Below are 20,651 nucleotides of genomic sequence, written 5' to 3'. Positions count from 1 at the left end.
TTAAAGTTAGTCGTTATTATTTTCTATTATCGTATTTCTCCCTTTTTTTACTAGTTTTATTGATTGAAAATCGAGAGGCGAAAACTATGCAAATAATTTATTTTCGAAAGGACGCGGTTACAGTAAGAACATAATAAGTGGAAAGTAATCATGGATAAATTAGATATGCAAGTATCACAATATTATTTCTTTAAAAGAAACCTACACTCCACTCAGAATACATAGTAAAGTTAACCGGTACGATATCTAATACGGTATCTTCATTTCACTTTCCTTGTAACTTGAATCTCGCCCCTTCTTATTGTTATCTCTGCTGCTCCTTATGTCTCAAATCATCTATAAGTGATTAAAAAAGGTGAATGTGCAGCAGACTTGGGGAAGTCGTAGACTAAATTTTAGTTCGCGTTTGCTTCGCTTCAATTGGTCGGTTCTTGTATTAGGCTGGTGTAATTTTCAACAGTTAGAAGGGAAAGGTTCGGCGTGACTTTTAAAGGTAGCCTGCAGTTAGGGTTTGCCATTGTTAGCAAGAAGAAAACAATCTGTACAGGAATAAATCGATTTTAAAATTTAAGGAAGCTCATTCTGTGAACGTAGTGAAGAAGGTTAAAAGTACGCGAATATTTTTTTTTTTTTTTTTTAATTTTCAAAACCTGACTCTAAAAATCCAGGGAGAAAAATAAGCGAGGAAATAGGTGCTTATCTTATTTTTGTTTATCTAAATTTGCACATTGATCACATGAATAAACTAAGCAGATGATATTTTTTGTTCCGTCACTTACCTTTAAACTCTTAGCTGGACTTCCGTAACGATGAATTTTATGTGCTCTCACTCTGTAAAAATTCCGCAGTTACAAAAACCAGTTGACCAAAAAATACCCTTTTAGACATAAGAGTTCTCTCATTTGACCATCATACCAAATGGGCTGCCGTACGGCACATAACTTTACATAAATATCAATGTGGTTACAGAAGAAGTTATAGGCTTTATATCGCTTGCCTTCTTGCATATACATCACGCAGATTTTTAATCTCAGATTAATAATATGTACAAAAATGGATTTCTTGAACTTAAGCGATTATTTTGGAAGCTACCGCCGGCATGCTCACAACTATTTCGCCCAGCATTTGGATTGACTTGAACTGGGTTTTACATTACCAACCCTGATGTGGCTACCAAATTTGACTAGCCTTTGCTAGTGACGCTAAAAAACCTGACTAACGTTTGCTAGTGAGGTTTACAAACGTGAGACGAGGGCTTAAATCAATATTTATAGACCGTCTTTGCCTTGCGAATATAATATTCCAAATACTTGAGCTTGAATTTAGTTGTTCTGAGATCCTTCTGTTTTTACTCGAACTGTGTAATTTGTTAATCTCAAGGTTTAATAAAAAAGAATTGACTGGAATTCTTTTTATTAAACCTTTTTTGACTTGACTGGATTATTAAGATGAGGCAAAAAGTCGCCTGAGAAAGATCTCTTTACGGAGATAGACTTTGATATTTAAGTTGTTTAACTACATATAGTTTACTAGAAAAAAAAAAAAAAAAAAGAACTGGGTTTAATGAAAAAAATAGTTTATGTTAATGAAAATGGTTTAATGAAAAAATTTTAAAATTGTGTTTATTTTTAGTTTTGTTGTAACTCAGTCTAACTTTCGCTTCAATAAATTCAGACAATTAGCGCTTTGATAAAAGTTTATATCAGGCATTCCGACAATATTAAACTGAGCTCCAACAAAATTGCACTCAAAGAGAATTTTTATTTTTTGCTTATTTGTGTTAATTTGTATTTTTAACTTCTCTTTTATTTTCTAAAGATAAATATGAAGTTGATTCAGCCGATGAAGCGATGACACGGCCGTGTTTAATTTTCATCCTTTCAGAAGTCAAGGTTTTCAAAATACAGTTGAAGAAGTATAGAAAATTAGCTTCGTAAAAATATAAGCAGCGAACACTGCAAAATTTTATCAAACTAAACTATCCCAGACGCAGCGGAAAAAAAATGGTCAAAGGTGAAGACTAATAGGAAAGAAAAAGGATGAGCCAATGGCTGGATAATGAGTAGACAGATTTGTGATCATGTGTGCAAATAAACTGAATTCGAGATAACATTGATTGTATTTCTAAAACTGCATAGTTTATATTTCATTCCAGTAAAACACCGTTTTATTGTGTCAAACAATTTTCTCTGAAAATCTATTACCTAGAAAAAACGTTGCGCTTGCATTTCCACATTTTATAGCGTGAAAGTATAAGCGGCCGCATGTAATTTTTACATTTCATAGTTTGAAAGCATTAAATATATCTACCTGTCACAAAAGTTTTATAAAAAAAATTGGGAAATACATCTTAAATGTTATGATTATTTTAAATTAAACTCAATTTTAAATAGTATACCATATGATTTTCCTTTTATCCTCTAATAATGGTTAGGTTAGGTTAGGTTAGGTTATTTAATTACAGCAAAGCCTCGAGGGCTATCTGTCTAAAGGGAGGGATGCCTTCGTGGAGGACTTTCTAAAGGAAACTGGCTCGTATACACGTCACACATGGGGAAAACCACGAAAACACCCATGCAGCCAACCCGTTTGCGGGATTCGAACCTCGGGCCGAGCTACCAGTTTTCAGCGACTTTACCGCTCGCCCACTGATAAGCACCCTCTAAAAATGGATTTAATAGATGTATTAAATTATCACAAAACACTCTACGCCTATCTGCTTAACACGTCGTCAAGGCTAGAAAAAAAACGCTTAAAATTTCCCCCCCCCAAAAAAAGAAAATCCAGAGCCCCTATACCTGGCGCTCTTGGCAAAATTTTGCCAAATCTGATGCATTTTGAGATATCAGATATGTTGGAGTAGTTCTTTGGATTTTACTAGAATTATTTGTAAGCTGAAATGCATGGTATTTCGCAAAAAAAGTGAGATAAAATAGAAATAAATACAGACCAAACACACATAATTCTAGAACAATGCAAATAGCTATAGACAAATTGACAATAATATAAAATACAAAATAAATATAAATAATAATAATAATGCGTAAAATGCAAGAAATCATTACAGCCATTTCGAGCAATATTTGTCGAAGTAACTATATTTTGAACCAAACATTTAAATTTGCAGTTAGAAAGACGTTTTAAGCATTAAATAAATAATGGCTGCCTAACCGGGGTCGTGGTTAGTAACTACTGTACGGAAGGGCCCGGGTTTGAATCCCGGAGAAGGCATGGATGTTTGTATAGTGTCTGTGCGGCAGGGGGTCAGTCTAAGTATGCTGCTAGCCGAAAGACCTCCCGAGAAGCTGGTGGTAGGGCAAGAGGCGTTGGAGAAACTCGGACCCGTCCCCCACCCGGGGTGCTCTTCATCAAAACTGGCGGCCGAACTGAGCAAAGTCGTACTGTCACCTGTTTGCTGTTCAAGGCTGTTGCCAAGGGAAGTCGCAACCTCGCTCTCCTTGCCAAAATGAATTTCATGGGGTAGTTCTGATGTTACTGTCAGGTAAGTGAGGTAAGTCACAACAACAAATAAATAAATACTGTGTTACCTCGGTCTCGGTACACGTCATTAGTCCGTTCTAAATCCTTGGATCCAAACGAACGTTTTCAATAAACAATAAAGAAAATAATTCATCTGTTTTTATAAAAAAAATCCTATTGTTTTGGTTATAGCACTATTTTATGCTATAATACAAAAGCAGCAAGTGAAATATATACTGTACATAAATGTAGCACTGCATATGATACTGTACACAAATATTTTTCGGTTATTCAGATCAAAAGCAGTTTTACGACATGCTCTTATGTATCTCACTTTTTTGTGGTAATCGACTGCATCACTTTTGCGGTGTTAGTCGATTTAATACTGTCTTTGTTTTTCCCAATCGTAGAAGCCATCGTACTCTCCATACATACGGTATGCAATATGCTAAGTTCAGCATGTGCGTCTTATCTTCATTCTTTTCAAGAATTTCTTTTTTCACGTCCATAGTGATCCTAACAATCTTCTTTGTTGCTCGACTCGTCTCATTAACTTCCTTAGAATTCATATTTATAACTAATTTACTATCCATTTTCGCGAAAAAGCACAAAATCATTAGAAAATTCAGAGATATAGCACGAGTTGTTTCCTCAAATTAGTAAGACCCGTAAGAGGCGTGGTGAAACTCATGAGCAGCCGTAGCATTATCTCAAAAGAAGTAGACAAGTGTAGTAAGTACAGTCGTGACTCATGGAACTCGAGTCGTATTACAAACAAATATCGCATACCAAACAAAACATTTCACGTTCAAATAGGGCATGCTTCAAAGTTGATGTATTGGAATAAAAGGATGTGCGGCGAAAACATCTTGGACAAAAACGTCGCGGAGAAAACAATGCATATCGAAATCGTTCTGCTACAAAACAGAAACAAATAAAGCAAAGAGAAAACATCGCAGTTCTAAAACAGCGTGGTACAAAACATCGCCGTCGAAAGTAAAGCGGTTCAAAAACTTCGCAGTTTAAAGACACCGTCGTCGAAAATATCCTCGTGAAAAAATAAAGTACCTACAAATCATCGCATGACGATAACATCGTAGACATGCGTTTTTCAGGTTTTAATAACTGTAAAATACAACAATTGTTTAATGATTGCAAAAACTCGCATAATAATTTGCGAGCGCAAGATGAAAAGAAGGATAATTTTACTTTCATATTTTTCATTAACTAATAAATATTTGATGAAAGTGTAAAATGGACAATTAAGCATAGAAAATGAATGCAAGTTATAGCTCTTAATAGAATTTTAAACTGATATCATTAACTAACAAAGGTCATTAATAAATGATTTTTTATAAAGTTTTACTGGTAATTTTTCATGAACTTCAATTTTTCATAACTGCATGACCTTATCAATAAAACAATGCAACGTTAATTATGAGATTATTTTCTTCACTTTTGTTAATCTGACGCTCTGATAATGAAAATTATTTCTTGTTTTGTTCAAATTTCTCGTTTAAAAAATTATTATTTAATAAAAATAAGAAAGTAAAGATTATCCTTCTTTCTACCCTGCACTCACAGATTATTGTGCGAATATCCATTTACAATTATTAAAGCATGAAAAACGCACGTCTGCGATGTTATCGTCATGCAATGATTTGTCGGTACTTTATTTTTTACGACGATATTTTCGACGACGGTGTTTTTAAACTGAGAAGTTTTTGAATTGCTTTATTTTCTCCCACGATGTTTTCGCCGCAATGTTTTTGGATGTAACCGAAAAAGGAACTATATTTAAGAAAATTAATAAACAGTGTAACGGGTTGCACTTGATCTGGTAATGCTAATTAGTCCGACAGATGTAAAGCGAATTATTGCTATGTCTGAAACAACGATAAAATCGTAAGAAGGTTAAAAATAACTTTTTTATTTAAACAGAATTTAGAACACAAAGGTACCCTCTCGTGCTACAGTATAACCACAACTCGTGGCGTCGCACCTAAATAGAATAGTCAAATTAAATGTTAAACAGCAGTTAAAAACTACACACTTAATTATTATTCTAAAAGCTGGTTCATCGCAGCGTCTGAATGGAAATGTAGGCATTTAGGAAACACAAAAGCCAAATAATTGCATCTGTCAAAGTGGCAAGAACAACAAGTAGCGTGCACGCAATGTCAGAAGTATTCTCTGTCCTAAAATTAAAAAAAACTCAGTTTAAATACCCGCTATTTATTTGCATTCTAGTGAGATTGCATTCTGGTTACATTCCAAAAATAGAAGTTTTAGTAAAGGTTGAAATTATAAATAATTAGTTAGTTAACATAAAATTCCCTACAAGTGTACACAAAAAGAAAAATAAAGGTGTAATACTCCTATAACACTGAATAACGCAAATAATATACAGGGTGTTTATAAAGTCCCGGACCCATTTTGATGTTTAATAACACATAAAATAATAAAGATAGATTAAAATTAATAACATAAATGGTTAAATAAACTCAAAAAGTTTCATGACCCTTGTCAATGAACTTCCACGTGTGCCCCCTTCGTCGCACGGAGAATATCAAGTCGATATTCAATTTCACGCCAGGTACCGGCAAGCATTGTTGTGGTGTATGCATTCTCCTTAATATCCAGTCGAATAAAACATCACATACAAAAGTACTAGAACAAACATATCAAAAGTAAACATAACATTGCAATAGTTGCCAAAAACAAAAGAGAGAAAAATGCAATTAATAAGCAGACGATATTTAGAAAAGTATAGATATTTAGACTGGAAAATGAAATTATCTGAAATTAACCACGCGCGCAGACGATATTTACAAAAGTAAAGATATTCAAACCTGAAAAGGAAAATATATAAGTTATTCCATCAATAAATGTTATAAGTTTGTTTATATCTTCATTATTTTATGAGTTATTAAACATCAAAATGGGTCCGGGACTATTTTAAACACCCTATATTTTCTCTATGTAAATTAACTCTCATCTGTTCATGCCCCATTTCCTATTACTTACCTTACGACTATTTTAGCTTTTTCTTTCCTTTCCTTAAAATATATTAACCAAAAAGTTAAAAAAAAAGAAAAAAAATGAAAACGGGGAAGTAAAGCAAATAAATAACACGCTGTTTTAACATCAAAAAGCAAGAAAACATGTTTCTAAAACATCGATTATCATCCCTTTAGGGAAATGCCATCTTTTATAAAAAAAGAGAGAAATTCTCTTCAGCTTGTTGCCTCTTTATTCTTCATATAAGAAATGCTTGTTCGACTTAGAAATACTTAACCCTCTTAAGCAGAAATAAAAATTCGAATTAGTATTGACATGAAAAACCTCTTTTTGCTATCAGGTTGTAATTAAATTTAGTCTGGTATATCGGTGTTCTTATCAGTCTTCCTAAGCCAATCATTCTTCAATATTAAGTGACAGGAAGTAGGAGGAAGGGGTAACAGGGTTTGAGGAATATTTTCTTTTTACTTTGGAATTTACTTACCATGCTTTAAGATTGTATCAGATTAAATCGCAGCTCTAAGCATTAAAATCGTTCTTACGATCAGAATATTCGCTTTATTTCTCATTCTTCAGATTAGTTTAAAAGGAGGAAATTTTTATGTTACAATCTAAAGAAATATTTCTATCATAGCTAATCATATTTTTCATTCAGCTCTTTATCTAAATCTTATTGGTGTTCGGTGTTTGAAGCAGGGATAAGATTCCTGAATAACAATATACAGTAGGGAGACGGGCATAGCGAAAATCTAGAGAGGTAAATTTCGTCATAAATAAAAGTTTCAAGCAAATTTTGGGCTAACCTTAAAGTCCGCTAATTAATTCTGTAGCTGTCAAAAATAAAGAGACTTCAGCTTTCAGTTTAACTAATTAAATAAAGCTCTAACGTTTAAAAGCAGCAGCTCTGAATTACTTACTCAGATGCTTTTTATATTGCTGAATTTGTCTGTCTGTAATAATTGGAACATTATATATTGAAACATGTAATAATTAACCTTATTAATTGGAACATTATATATTGAAACATGTAATAATTAACCTTATTAATTGGAACATGTAATAATTGGAACATAAGTAGAAATTGATAGTATATCTGCCATAGGTTTATTAATCTTTTATAAATCATTACATTTTCTGCAGGAGACGGAAAACATTAAATATGTCATCACCGGAATTCTGGTCACGGATGTTCCAGTTGCTAACTGGATGTGTTAGCTACATCACAAAAACATGCGCGAGAACATGCATTAATTCCTTACATTCTGTAAGGAATGACATTTTCATCTACATTTTAGAAACTTTCGAAATTCGTTTGAAGAACAATAGCAAACAATTCTCATAATCTTTAGACGAAACATTTCAGCAGTTTCATATTATACAGAGTAATTTGGCGAGATATTGCTGATATTTATAAAAATTGAGTTAATTGAGATGATGTTTATATCCAGCAGTGTCCAACACAGTAGTATCTTCAAATATGTAATCCATAGCTTTCGAGTTTTTGATTTAAAGTTCAGAATATCAATCTTTGCAAGATAACATTGAATCACGATTTGCAAAATTTTTTATCATCTTGAAAATGGCAGAGGAATTAATTGCTTCACTATTGAAGCTAACGATGGAACTTTTCAGTTAGATTTATAACATTGCAGTACCTTCCTTTCTACAATTAATATGGCGGATTGCAAAGCTAATACTGTTAGCTAAAAGATGCCCAGCATCAGTTTACGGATTTTAATAACTTTCCTAATTTTTATGGAACGAAAAGCAGTTTATTTTGTCCTCACTGATCAAACGTTTTTCTTTTAAATTCTTATTTCTTAACTTTCTCATGTAAGAAATTTATAAAAACACTAAATATAGCTCGGTTGAAATTTTTAAATGATAACAAACTTATCCAAGTACTTGAAACACTTACAGTAAAACCGATTTAATAAAAGTAAAAGAATTGTTAAAACTGAAACTTTAGTTTCAGCTAAAAACTTTGTGCTTGTAGACTAAAGCATAAATGATATATGGAAAGCTAATATTCCCATAGTTAGAATTCTAAAGTTTTCTTACAAAACTTAACAGGAAAAGTATTCAAATAATCACAGACACAACTGCATGCGTTAGTTAAAGTACTGGAAAAAATAGTCTTAATTTTCATGGTTTCGTAGCTTAAATTCTCAGACCATCAAGATATGAAAAATATACAGCATAAATTGTTTCAGCATTTACAGTTATGCAAAGTTTTGATTTATTATTAATATGTAAAAGCATTGTCATTAAGGAGTCATTAATAATATCCAACGACTATGGAATTAATATGGAGCCTGAATAATATAAAGCCGAATCTTAAAATAATAAATAACAATAATAATATCAAGCCTAGTTTAGAAAACTTTTAGAGCATTTTCCGTTTGAAAGAGGAATTCTGGCGCGGTCTAAAAATAATGGTTTGTAAAATAACGCAATAATAAAGCTAGTAAACAACTCCCTAATGACGGAAATTTGATGTTTATGAGTTCATCTGAAGCCGCTGGTCGTTCATTAACTTGCTTCCGTACACAGTCGAAATTCCTGGGAGACAAGACTATGATTTTATTATAAAGACAAGAACTTAATAATTTGTTATGATCCTGAGTTTAATTGTTTCTGTTAAATCATAATGGGACTATTTTGATACATTTAACAAAACCTCATTGTGACTCAGCAGAAACAATTAAACTACATTTTTACATAATACTCTCAGAATTTAAATGATATTTTAAATTAGTTCGCAGCAATAATTAATCTTTTATTTGTATGCAATTAAAATTTCATTATTTAAAATTTAAATTTAAATTTAAATTAGCTTTATACGAATAGAGAATATACATATATATTTGTGTGTGTAACTCTAATATCCTTTAAACGTTCAGGATGACAAGAATTTTCCTACCTTTTCCTTCCACAAAGAAAAAAAATCTTAATGCCATTTCCGCTAAATAATTCTTAAATAATACAAACACTATAATATTGAGATTAAAAATATAAAATATTCTAAGTATTACAAGTATAGAATTATTATTCGATTCTTGATAAGTTATTGTTATCTCCCTAAGGCAGACTATTGTCCCAGAAATGAAACTTCAAATTTTAAAAGAAATTAAAAGAGGAATTTATATATATATCAAACGAATATGTCCTATATGTGAGTTGGTGATTTTAATATATTTTCCACTGGAACTGGAAACGTGGATCGGTTCCAACAATCCGAAACATTTCTTCGCCTTCTGCTGTCGTGCCTCCGCGGGGGTTCTTCTTCCGCCCTTTCTTAAGGTAAACCTCAGACGGTCATTGCATGTCCCAAAGGGACCTCTCAGTTATCTCCTTTTTTAAGCGGACGGTTTTCTTTCTTATTTCATTAGCAAATGCTCACTCTTATTTAATTCATTTTCTTAACGATGATGGAGAAGTAATTTCAATTAATTTGCAAAATTACTCCGTAATGTAAACGCCTTGGTCCGAAAAAATCTGGTCAGTTCATCATTTACTACTTTGTGTAGAATGGAACCCAAAGATTTACAGCAGGGATGTCAAACACATAGGTACACTTGGGCCAAACAAACAAGGTTTAACTTTAGGCAGGCCAAAAAAAAAAAAAAAAAAAAAATCAATATTCATAGAAACGTAGATTTATTTTATTTCGAATAATACAATAATAAACATATATATATATATATTTATATAGAAAAGAACAAGAAAAATTTAATGTTTACGTCCTGATACTTGACATCTCTTCTCTTCTATTATCTTTCGGGAGAAATTTTGTTTGCAGTGATAACTTTCAACGCCGACTCAAGGTGAGCATCATTAATACGGTTTCTAATAGGAGACTTATTACCTTTCATGACTGAAAATAACTGCTCGCACCGATAAGTGCTACCAAACATGGAAATAATTTCATATGCGAATTTTCGAGTATTTTCAAACCTGGCTGGTAAATATTTGTAAAATTCAGGCACGCCCACTTCAATGAATTTTGCTTTCAAATTTCAAAACACGGTTAACGTTAAAAAGTTAACAAAAATTTATTCTTTCCACAAGAGATAAATCAAAATGTTGAAATATTTCTTCAAAAATATTCTAACAATATCACAAAATGTCAAACGTTTAGCAAAAATCAATTCAAAACCGAGAAACTAATTCTATCTCAGAGCGAAATCGCTACAAATCAATCGCAGCATTAAGTAAACAAACAGTTCGCTAGAACTACAGCTACTACTGAGATGAGTTGTTTGTTCTCGGCTTTTATAAGCTTCTAGAATATAATTAATATCTAGAATATACTGGAAACATCTATAAATATCTGAATTTTTGTGGATGGCAACAGCAATTACGATATATTTATTTATTAGGTATTAAATGCACGCGCTGTTCTATTTTTAACCTTCCAACGCAGCTGTCTTTTCAAAAATCGTCTGCGTTGCTAAGGCAACATGAAGCAAATCTAATTACAATTATAAATAAAAAAAAACTAACTAAATAAATAACTATGGAATCCGTAACAATATATGAATTAAGTAATAATTAATAATAAAGCAAAGTGCATGCACATGCATGCACCAATATATCGTACAAAACTATGATTGGAAAACTGAGACCATGAGTTCGGCCACATTCGGCTATCGGGGGATGCGTACATGTTCTGAGTGCACGTGTTCCCCAAAAGCCGAAGGTAGCTGAACGCAAGCTACTCACACGCATTTGTAATTTAAGTAGTGTGTGTGTCAGCTCGCTGTGAGTAATCTAACAACACTGAATAAATTATCGTTAATTACTTAGCAGTAAACATTTCATTTTTTTCTTCGTCGATATGTTATTTTATTATTATATATTATTATTTGCCGATATATTGGCCGGGCCGCAAAAATATTTGTTGTGGGCCGCGAGTTCGACATCCTTGATTTACAGTAAACAAATCCGCAAGCATAGATCAGTTCTTCGAATATTTATGAGTCGCATAATATGAAGAAAGTGTCATTTTCCAAAAGCCAATTTTTGTTTCTCCTGGGTAGACGCCGAGTCGGCGCTATACATTTTTGGTAATATAGCATAGTGGAGTATTCTCAATATTTATGATTTCACTGGAACTGTTTTTACCTAAACTTTCAAATTCCCGTGGCATACTGCGTAAGACTCTATAATGGAAACCGAAATAATACCAAAGTTATTTTGACCACCAGACGTGGAGACAGCCACAATACAATCTTGTACTACGTCCACTACAAATTCAAGTTGTTTCTTAGTAATAATGATAGCGGTTCTACCAATTTCTGCATGCACAACTCTCCAAGTCTCCAGAGCATGCGCAATTTTATTTTGAATATAATAGGGCTCTCGTAAAGTAATAACGTCTAGTGTTTCTTTGATAATGGTATCAATTGCAGAGAGCCTACAAGCAGCGGCAGCACATTGTTTTAAATTAGAATTTAAGATTTTCATAGATAAAAAGGTTTCACAGGTAAAAAGAATATAAATATATAAGAAGATAAAATATGAGTTCACTATTTTGTTGTAAATATTTTATACTAAAATTGGTATAATCAGCTAAATTTTTTTATAATTAAAATCATAAAATCACGGTCTCTAGATCAATTATAAACAAAATCTAGAATAGCCGTTGTGCGTAAAAGATCAAAATGAAAGGTAAGAAAAAATTCTTTTCATTACAAAAATTCACTAGAGTGCAAAAATTTAAATCTTGTGATTTAAATTTTCGACAAAAATTATTTTTATTATATTTATATTAAAATTATATTATATTATATTAAAAAATCTATTTATATTAAAAAAATAATTATATCTATTATTATATCTATTTATATTTAAAAAATTTTAATTTTTGATAAGGACAATAATTTAAAATGTCCCAGCCGACCAAAATAAATAAAATAAACTTTATATATCAAGATGATCCTTAATAAATCTAATTTCTTCCAAATACACAGGACATTCCTTAGAAAGAGCATCATTTTTCTCATTATATTTAGTATTGAAACGTCGATTGTATTCTTTGCAATTAGTACAGCGAACAAAATCATGCGACATGCGACGGGGGACGTGGGCACCACCCCTTTACCGTCGGTTAATTGGTGTAGCGCCACGTCCACCAATATCTAGAGTTGAACCTTGAGTCTTTCAAAAGAGCAATTACATGGCCATACAAGGGCTGTTAATATTTAGTATTACATACTTGTTTGCTGGTTAACATATTCTATGGATAACGTGATTTACAGAGTTACATACTGACTTTGTCTCTCATTTCCGGCATACAATGCATATGCATTACCTGAATTACATTAATCTTACATTGCGTTGAATTACTTTTGTGTACAGTTACAGTTTTTAGCTGTACATTTCAATAAATATACCTACATTACTTGTAGATTGCATATAGATACAGTTTGCATGTACAGTTTCATATGCCAATATTACATGTGCCTATATCCCTTATTACATGTGCCTTAGACATCCTATATCCCTTATTCATATACAAAACATATATGTTACCCATGCATTTTTATTAGACATTTCTGCATTTATATTGCATTACTTTAAATTGCATAACTTACTTATACATAGCTTACTGATACACAAAAATATTTACATATATTACACTCCCTTACATTACTTTGCTTACAGATATATGCACTACATACATTCATTATGCCTACATTATATATCGGTTCATTATATATGGTCTTACGGTATAATTTGCCGAAATTTATTTACACAGTACATGCACATTGTTAAATGCAACTGACTTTCCAGGTATGAATACAGGCAGTCTTTATACTGTGAGTTTCTAGTCTACATTATAGTTTCTTACAATTGACTTGAATGACAGTTTTCCTACATTGCAATGCATGTCCTTTTTAAAATGCTTAAGTTGTTTTTGCATGCTGGGTTGTTCTATGGCTGACACAAGTCTGTATCTAAGTCAGACAGTCTGTCCATCAACTGTACCAGCTTTTTAATAAAGTGCCGCTGTTTTATCATATATTTACAGAACGGCTAGCGATTTGTTTCAGGGAGATTGATATGCAGTCCTTCTGTTAATGGGCATGACGTTAGATAGTGCTCTGGTGAGCCTGAGTCGCGGCATGCACATTGACTTGTGTGACTTATGCCACAAAATCAGAAGAACACTTAGAACGCAGGTGATTCTCCGCACACACTCTACAAACGGTTGTTTTTTCACAAAAATCTTCTAGTATGCCCGAAGGCCAAGCAGTTGGTGCATCATTTAAGACGAATATATAATTTTACAGAATAAGATTCCCAACCGATTGTTATTCTCTGATCCTCCAAAATAAAATTTTGACAATCTTGTGCAAAATGAAAAACTCTATGCGATATTTCCTGATCTGAGAATATCATTTTAAACAATGGGCGAACACAGTTAGCACCACATGAACATTCCAGTTTTAATGCCTCTATAAGTACTTCGTCTGAAAGAAAATTAGAAGCATTGTAAATAATAACCTTAGGTCGTATAAATTTTCTACGTTTTGGCATTACAAGTTGATTAAGTTTTTCGTTATCAATAACCGCTTTTTCCAATTTTCTACATTCTTCTCTGCTGTTTAGTCTAACTACCATATCCCCGTTTTTCCTGCAAAAAGAACCTACAACACCGATTCCAATTTTTTGGATCAATGTTATTCTTTATTTCATCATATACATCAATATCTTCCTTGAGGGGCTTTAAGATGATTTCTTTATTTTTCCAGGAATCGGTATCTTCATTCTTCTTATAATTGTATGTTTCACTTGATTTTTCTTCATCAACATTTAACAGTGTGATTAAGGTATATGAATCCAATGCAATTCTGATTCATTTGGTAATATCACCATGAGTTATCATCTGGTAATACAATCATGCTTCAGTTGCAGGTCTATCACATACTATATTCGTCCTAAAAAGGCATATTCAGATCAGTGGGACAAACTGTATGGTAGAAGAGAGCACTATCGCACTTTCATTTGATTTACTGTTATATTTTTAAAAAATGCTTTAGAATAATAAGAAATTCCACAGCTTTGATTTCCATTGTCTGAAAAACAACTGAGTTGTTATTCTCATTGTTTTGCATCGAGGGGTTGATTTGTCTCAAGCTTTCAATGCAAACGCAGCATTCTGCATATTTTTATAATTTTACCATTAATTTTTCTTTTCGTATTCGTAAAATATATAGCTAAATTTAATTCTTAGTAGTTTAAATAAAATGAATTATTTCAATAATTTATGCAAATTCATCAGTGCTAAATCAAAGGATTGCAATGCTTTGCTTGTTAGATGTTTCTAGAATCGCGAAGCATACTATTGCTTTCTGCTGAAGTTTCATTGCAAGTTTGATCAAAATACTTCCCATGGAATTCAGTATTCTACTCTTTTTGTATTCTACTGTTTTCTCTTAATCGAAGCTGCATTAATAAACATATTTGTTTCCATTTAAATCAGAGTATATTTTTATCGCAACGATTATTGTGACTTTCCTTTTTTTCCTAAATTTACGTTTTCGTATTACATAACAGAATGCTTTAATTTAAAACGCTTTCTGCTTTAAATATTGCGGAAATCGGGAGAAAAGAAGATTTTCAATGGAAAAGAAAACTAAACAAAATCTAACATATGCAAATATCCTAGTTTCTTAAGATGTCACAAAAAAATGAAAATAAGGAAAATAGGCTGTCAGAAATAAGTTTGGCAGGCTCTAAATTACATCTTGGCTACGGCTTTATCTTGAATAAATAGATCACGTGACAAAATATTTCGAGGTAAATCTATCAAGTGCCAAGATGTTTATCCCTGACTTTTAAACATTTATAGAAAAGTAATAGCACTATTTCTAAACTAAATCTAAACGAAAGCTAGTTGCATTTTTCACTGAAATTAGGTAATGTTTTATTCTTTAGTACATCTGTTTTATTCATCTATATAAATAAATTATAGACGCTTGCTTAGAGTATAAAACCTTAACAATGGACTTGGATATCTGAGTTTCAGTTCTATTGACGATTACAGCAATATCAAATTACACTGAAGTGACAAAAGTCATGGGATAGATATATGCAAATATACAGACGGCAGTAGTATCGCGTAGAAAATGTATAAATGCGAAGTGCTTTGGCAGGGCTTTCATTTGTTTTCAAGTTATTCATGTAAAGAGGCTTTGACGTTATTATGGCCGCACGACGAGAATTAACAGACTTTGAACGCGGAATGGTAGTTGGAGCTAGACGCATGGGTCATTCCATTTCGGATATCGTTAGGGAATTAAACATTCCGAGATCCACAGTGTCAAGAGTGTGCCGAGAGTATCTAATTTCAGGCATAACATCCCACCATGGACAGCGCAGTGGCCGACCACCTGCACTTAACGACCGAGACCAGCGACGTCTGCGTAGAGTTGTCAATGTTCACAGACAAGCAACACTGCGTCAAATAACCGCAGAAATCAATGTGGGACGTACGAGGGACGTGTCCGATAGGATAGTGCAGCGAAATTTGTCTTCCTTGGGCTATGCCAGCAGAAGACCGACTCGAGTGCCTTTACTGACAGCACGACATCGCCTGCAGCGACTCTCGTGGGCTCGTGAGCATATCGGTTGGTCTCTAAACGAATGGAAAACCGTGGCTTGGTCAGATAAGTCACGATTTCAGTTGGTAAGAGCTGATGGTAGGGTTCGAGTGTGGCGCTGACCCCACGAAGCCATGGACCCAAGTTGTCAACAAGGCACTGTTCAAGCTGGTGGTGGTTCCATAATGGTCTGGGCTGCTTTTACATAGCATGGAATCGGTCCTCTGGTGCAACTGAACCTATCATTGACTGGAAATGGATACCTTCAGCTACTTGGAGATCACTTACAGCCATTCATGGACTTCACGTACTCAAACAACGATGGGATTTTTATGGATGACAATGCGCCATGTCACCGGGCCACAATTGTTCGCGATTCGTTAGAAGAACATTCTGGATAATTCCAGCGAATGATCTGGCCACCTAGATCGCCCGACATGAATCCCATCGAACATTTATGGGACATCATTGAGAGCTCAGTTCGTGCCCACAACCCTACACCGTCAACACTTTCACAATTATGGACGTCTATAGAGGCAGCATGGCTCAATATTCCTGCAGGGGACTTCCAACGACATGTTAAGTCCATGCCACGTCGCACTTCGCCGGGCAAAAGGAGGACCGACAAAATATTAGGAGGTATCCCATGACTTTTGTCACTTCAGTGTAATTGTTATGGGATAATTAAAACTCTGTAAAGAATAATTGCATTCACCTATGCGTGCTCTCGTGTTGTAAGTGGTAAGCACATCCCACTAGAAATCGAAAAATTCGCGGTTCGAATTTCGACCAAGGCACAGTTCGTTTATCACATTTTCTGGCTCCGAAAATTTTAATAGACTCTACAGGGGTACCCGAAATAAAAAGTGGTGGATGATAATTCGACACCGCCTAGATCTGATCGTGGTTATCATACATCCATTACAAATCTAACATCCAAAGACAACTGAGTTGAGGTACTGTCATCTTTCACATAAGGGAGAATGCAAATAGTTGTCACATTTGTCCCCGGGTTATGTTTTCGTTGTGCATGGGGTTAGCATGTCCAGCTGGGAGCTGGAGGACCAACGGCTCATATCCTGGTGAAAACGCAGAGGATTTGTCCTATTCCCTGATTCAGAAAAAGTAATCGCCATTTAAAACGTATTAATTAGTTAATTAATAAAATGTATGTAGAGATCTGGGTTTGTGACAGCCTGTTTAACATGAAGAAATTGATCTAAATCAACTAAAGCTGTAGAATGTGTGTTTGTTTTTATATATCAAGAACTGACGCAGAAAAGGTCCGAGAAAATTCCTTTTTACATGTGGTAGCTCATTTTGTGATAAGAGTTTTCAAACGGGTACCTCCAAGTATTCTAAAGATATAAGTAAAAGCTTGAGAATTTTCATTGTAAGGCAAGACAATTAACTGTATACTCTCGGTCGCAAGAATTAGAAGACTATAACTTGAAATTTGCACAGAACTATTTAATTTTATAGATGTAATAGCTACATTTGCTTTTAAAAGAACGAATAATTCTAAAAGAGTACAGTGCGATGGGAAATGAAATAACGAATCAATAGCTGCCAAAGCAAGACAAAGAAAACAATTAATAACAATTGTTTCAATAGACCAAAGATCTGTACTGCTGTAAGTAATAATCACTTGGAAATTCGGTTCCCGTTTATGCTGCTAACTTTTAAAAACAATTATTTGGTGCAAGGCGCAGATGAAGTTTACCAAGCAGAGCCTTCTAATCAGAGTGAATGGACATTCTCGATCTTCTGTGATTGGGTCCACGTCAGCGTAGTGTACGCGTAAGTCAAACGTTAGAAGGAATGGTAATCATACCTTGCAATAGATTAATTCTTGATGATAAAAAGCTGTGTCATAATGTTGCAATGTTGTTGCAAGGATTAAAGGAAGATAATTCCTCTCCTTCCTCGTACTTTTGCGAAGTAATAATAATCATATATACCCGGTAACACGCAGATCCCAATTTCGACTTCTGACAAGTATTTGAGTGATTTTTTTAAGAATTCCATGCTGCTAAACTCATTTTCTCCGGGGAACTTTTCACTATCAAAGAACTTAATTCAAATTTACTAAATAAATATAAGAGAACAGAAAACGATAGCTACATATTAATTGGCAATTGAAATCACGCTGTTTCAAAATGCTAAAGGTTAATTGCATCTTTTACAACTTGCAAGGAGACTATGACACAACAAATTGTTTAAACGTCCAAGGTTTTCTTAATAGATATATGCTGCAGTAACAATGCCAGTAATTTTGATATATGAATTAACCACCTCGATTCTCACTTAAATGCTAATTTATAGGTTAAACGGAATCTACTATATGTCATCAGAAAAAAATCTGAAGCTTTCAATCTGATTTGAGAGTGCCTAAACTGTAATCGTCAAAGTAGCTGCTTTGCAACGCATGTAACGCAATTACAATGTGTTATGTGCATAATCAAAATACGCACACTTCTGCATGATATGCTCAAAGGAATAGGGAAATGGAGGGATAGAGTATCTCATATCAAAATACAGTTCATTTAATTTAATTAACCCTGCAAACTGAGGATTTTGGCAAATACCTTAAATTCTTTGCTCATAAAAAGATGTTACAATATATCGATTAATATATTAATATTTTTTGAAGTTTTATAAGTGTAATAGCTTTAATTACATCATAAATGAGGTGATGTTTAAAATTTTTGCTGAAAATTTAGAACATATTGAAGTTTTTAAAATTGTTTCTATGGCTCTGTGACAAATAATGCTCCATAGTAAAGGTGATCATACAAGCCTTCCAGTTTTAAATCACTTTATTCTGATGATCTTTTTATTTTAAACTTATATTAAATAAGTGCTAAAAATTTGAACTTTATTTTGTTATATGCATATGAATTGAATATGTTAAAAAGATATTTTCCTTTATTTACAGAAATATATGATTCCATTGAAAACCAGCGAACACTCTGCGGAAATTGAAGGCTTCCTAGTGGACCAGATATTCTATCAAGTGCCGGAGATTCTGAAATTCCATGAAACTTTTCTGGACACTTTAAAAGGAAGACTTAGTTACTGGGACACCAAACAGAAAATCGGAGACGTATTTGTGGATGTGGTGAGCTGAAAATTTTTCTTTTCCCTTTTGTGTCAATTTTTCCAATGAAAGTTCAACTTTTTCTTAGGATGCTGATGTATATAAAATATCATAGCTGTCTTACTCGATTCAAAACAAAATTAAACTATATATCAAAATTTACATAATTCTTGAGTGATTTCAAAAAATAAATTAAAATCACACTGAACGGAATAAAATTTACTTACACTTTACTATTCAACAATGTACGACCCCCGACACCTTCAGTCACGATTACGAGTTTTCACATTTCGAGCCATATAATTTTAAGAACTTCTTTTCAAGGCTGGTTTTAAATGTTGTTTTTTCTGAAATACATTTAGTATGGTAAAGAACAACATAAGCATTGGAACTTTCTACGTTAAGAACATGTACAAAAATTTAAATTTCCTGCAAATCGATAAAATGTGTCCTATAACGAAAACTATTGTATCTCTTAAACCAGATCGATGAAACTAGAACCATTTTCTCAAACGATATTTAGCCCTTAAATTATAAAGTATTTCTCCTGCCTTCCTAGCATGCCTTCGTGGTGCGGTGGTCTACACGCTGTGCGCGTATTCCAGAGAACCGCGGTTTGATTCCCGGCGAGGGCGTTGCTCATTTTTCAATCTCTCTTGCTTCCAAAAAATCCTAATGTCTCTAGAACCTTTGTATATCGTTATATAAATACATATATATATATAAATTTTTGTGCTATCCTGTATGTATAAAGAAGTAGACAGATAGAAAGATAAGTAAAAATGGCTCTCTTGCTGTGACGCAGCTGCTTTTTATCGTTGACATTCTTAAAATACACCGAATAATATATTATTTTGCTTTTTCAAAAAATAAGTTTTTTTGTTATTATGACATCTATGGATCTGAACTTGTTTTCAACACTTTGCTTTAGGAAAACTTTATTCTCTTTGCTCATAAAATGCTTTCGCTATCTATCTTGCTGCTCGGAAAAAAATATCGAGAAGTTTTATACTTGGTTCGATAAAGTATCATTTGTAATCTGTAAAATATAAATGTTTATCGAAAATTCTTGCAATGCTCTACGTTGTTCGGTCTCGTGGCGATTAGGATGGATGTCGAGTCACAGAAAGTAATAGGAAAGAGCAAAATAATCTTGAAATAACAGTGGAAACAATTTTTATTTGACGGTAAAATTTATCTGGAGCGCGAGGAAATATCGCTTGTTTGTTTTTCGCTATCTTTTGTAACAACTGTAAACAAAGCAACAGTTTTATTCCATCTTTATTTTCCATTAGGTTTTATCTCTTTGCAGAAATTTCTGATGTCAGAAAGCGGTAAGCAGAAAGCTGAGATTATACCAGAAGATTTGATACACTTGGAGATCTTAACTTTGGAAAAAAACAAGCGCTTTTTAAATGTTTTGGAAATGTATCAGAATT

At 33.2% G+C, this 20,651-nt stretch overlaps 1 protein-coding gene across 1 annotated transcript in view; it reads left to right on the top strand.

Annotated features, from left to right (window-relative positions):
- LOC118183688 (rho guanine nucleotide exchange factor 17-like) overlaps nucleotides 1-20,651 on the top strand; it is a 597,408-nt gene that overhangs the window by 405,999 nt on the left and 170,758 nt on the right. Inside the window, exon 3 of the mRNA XM_085818216.1 lies at nucleotides 19,051-19,233. Coding sequence (XP_085674342.1) covers nucleotides 19,051-19,233 — 183 coding nt within the window. The remainder of the gene's footprint in view (nucleotides 1-19,050; nucleotides 19,234-20,651) is intronic.

Source organism: Stegodyphus dumicola, chromosome 6 (assembly GCF_044657685.1).
Source record: "Stegodyphus dumicola isolate Sdum_Otavi_A_Nest chromosome 6, ASM4465768v1".
Classification (NCBI taxonomy): Eukaryota; Metazoa; Arthropoda; class Arachnida; order Araneae; family Eresidae; genus Stegodyphus; species Stegodyphus dumicola.
Note: the sequence above shows the minus strand (reverse complement) of the source record. Positions and strands in the feature narration are given on the sequence as shown.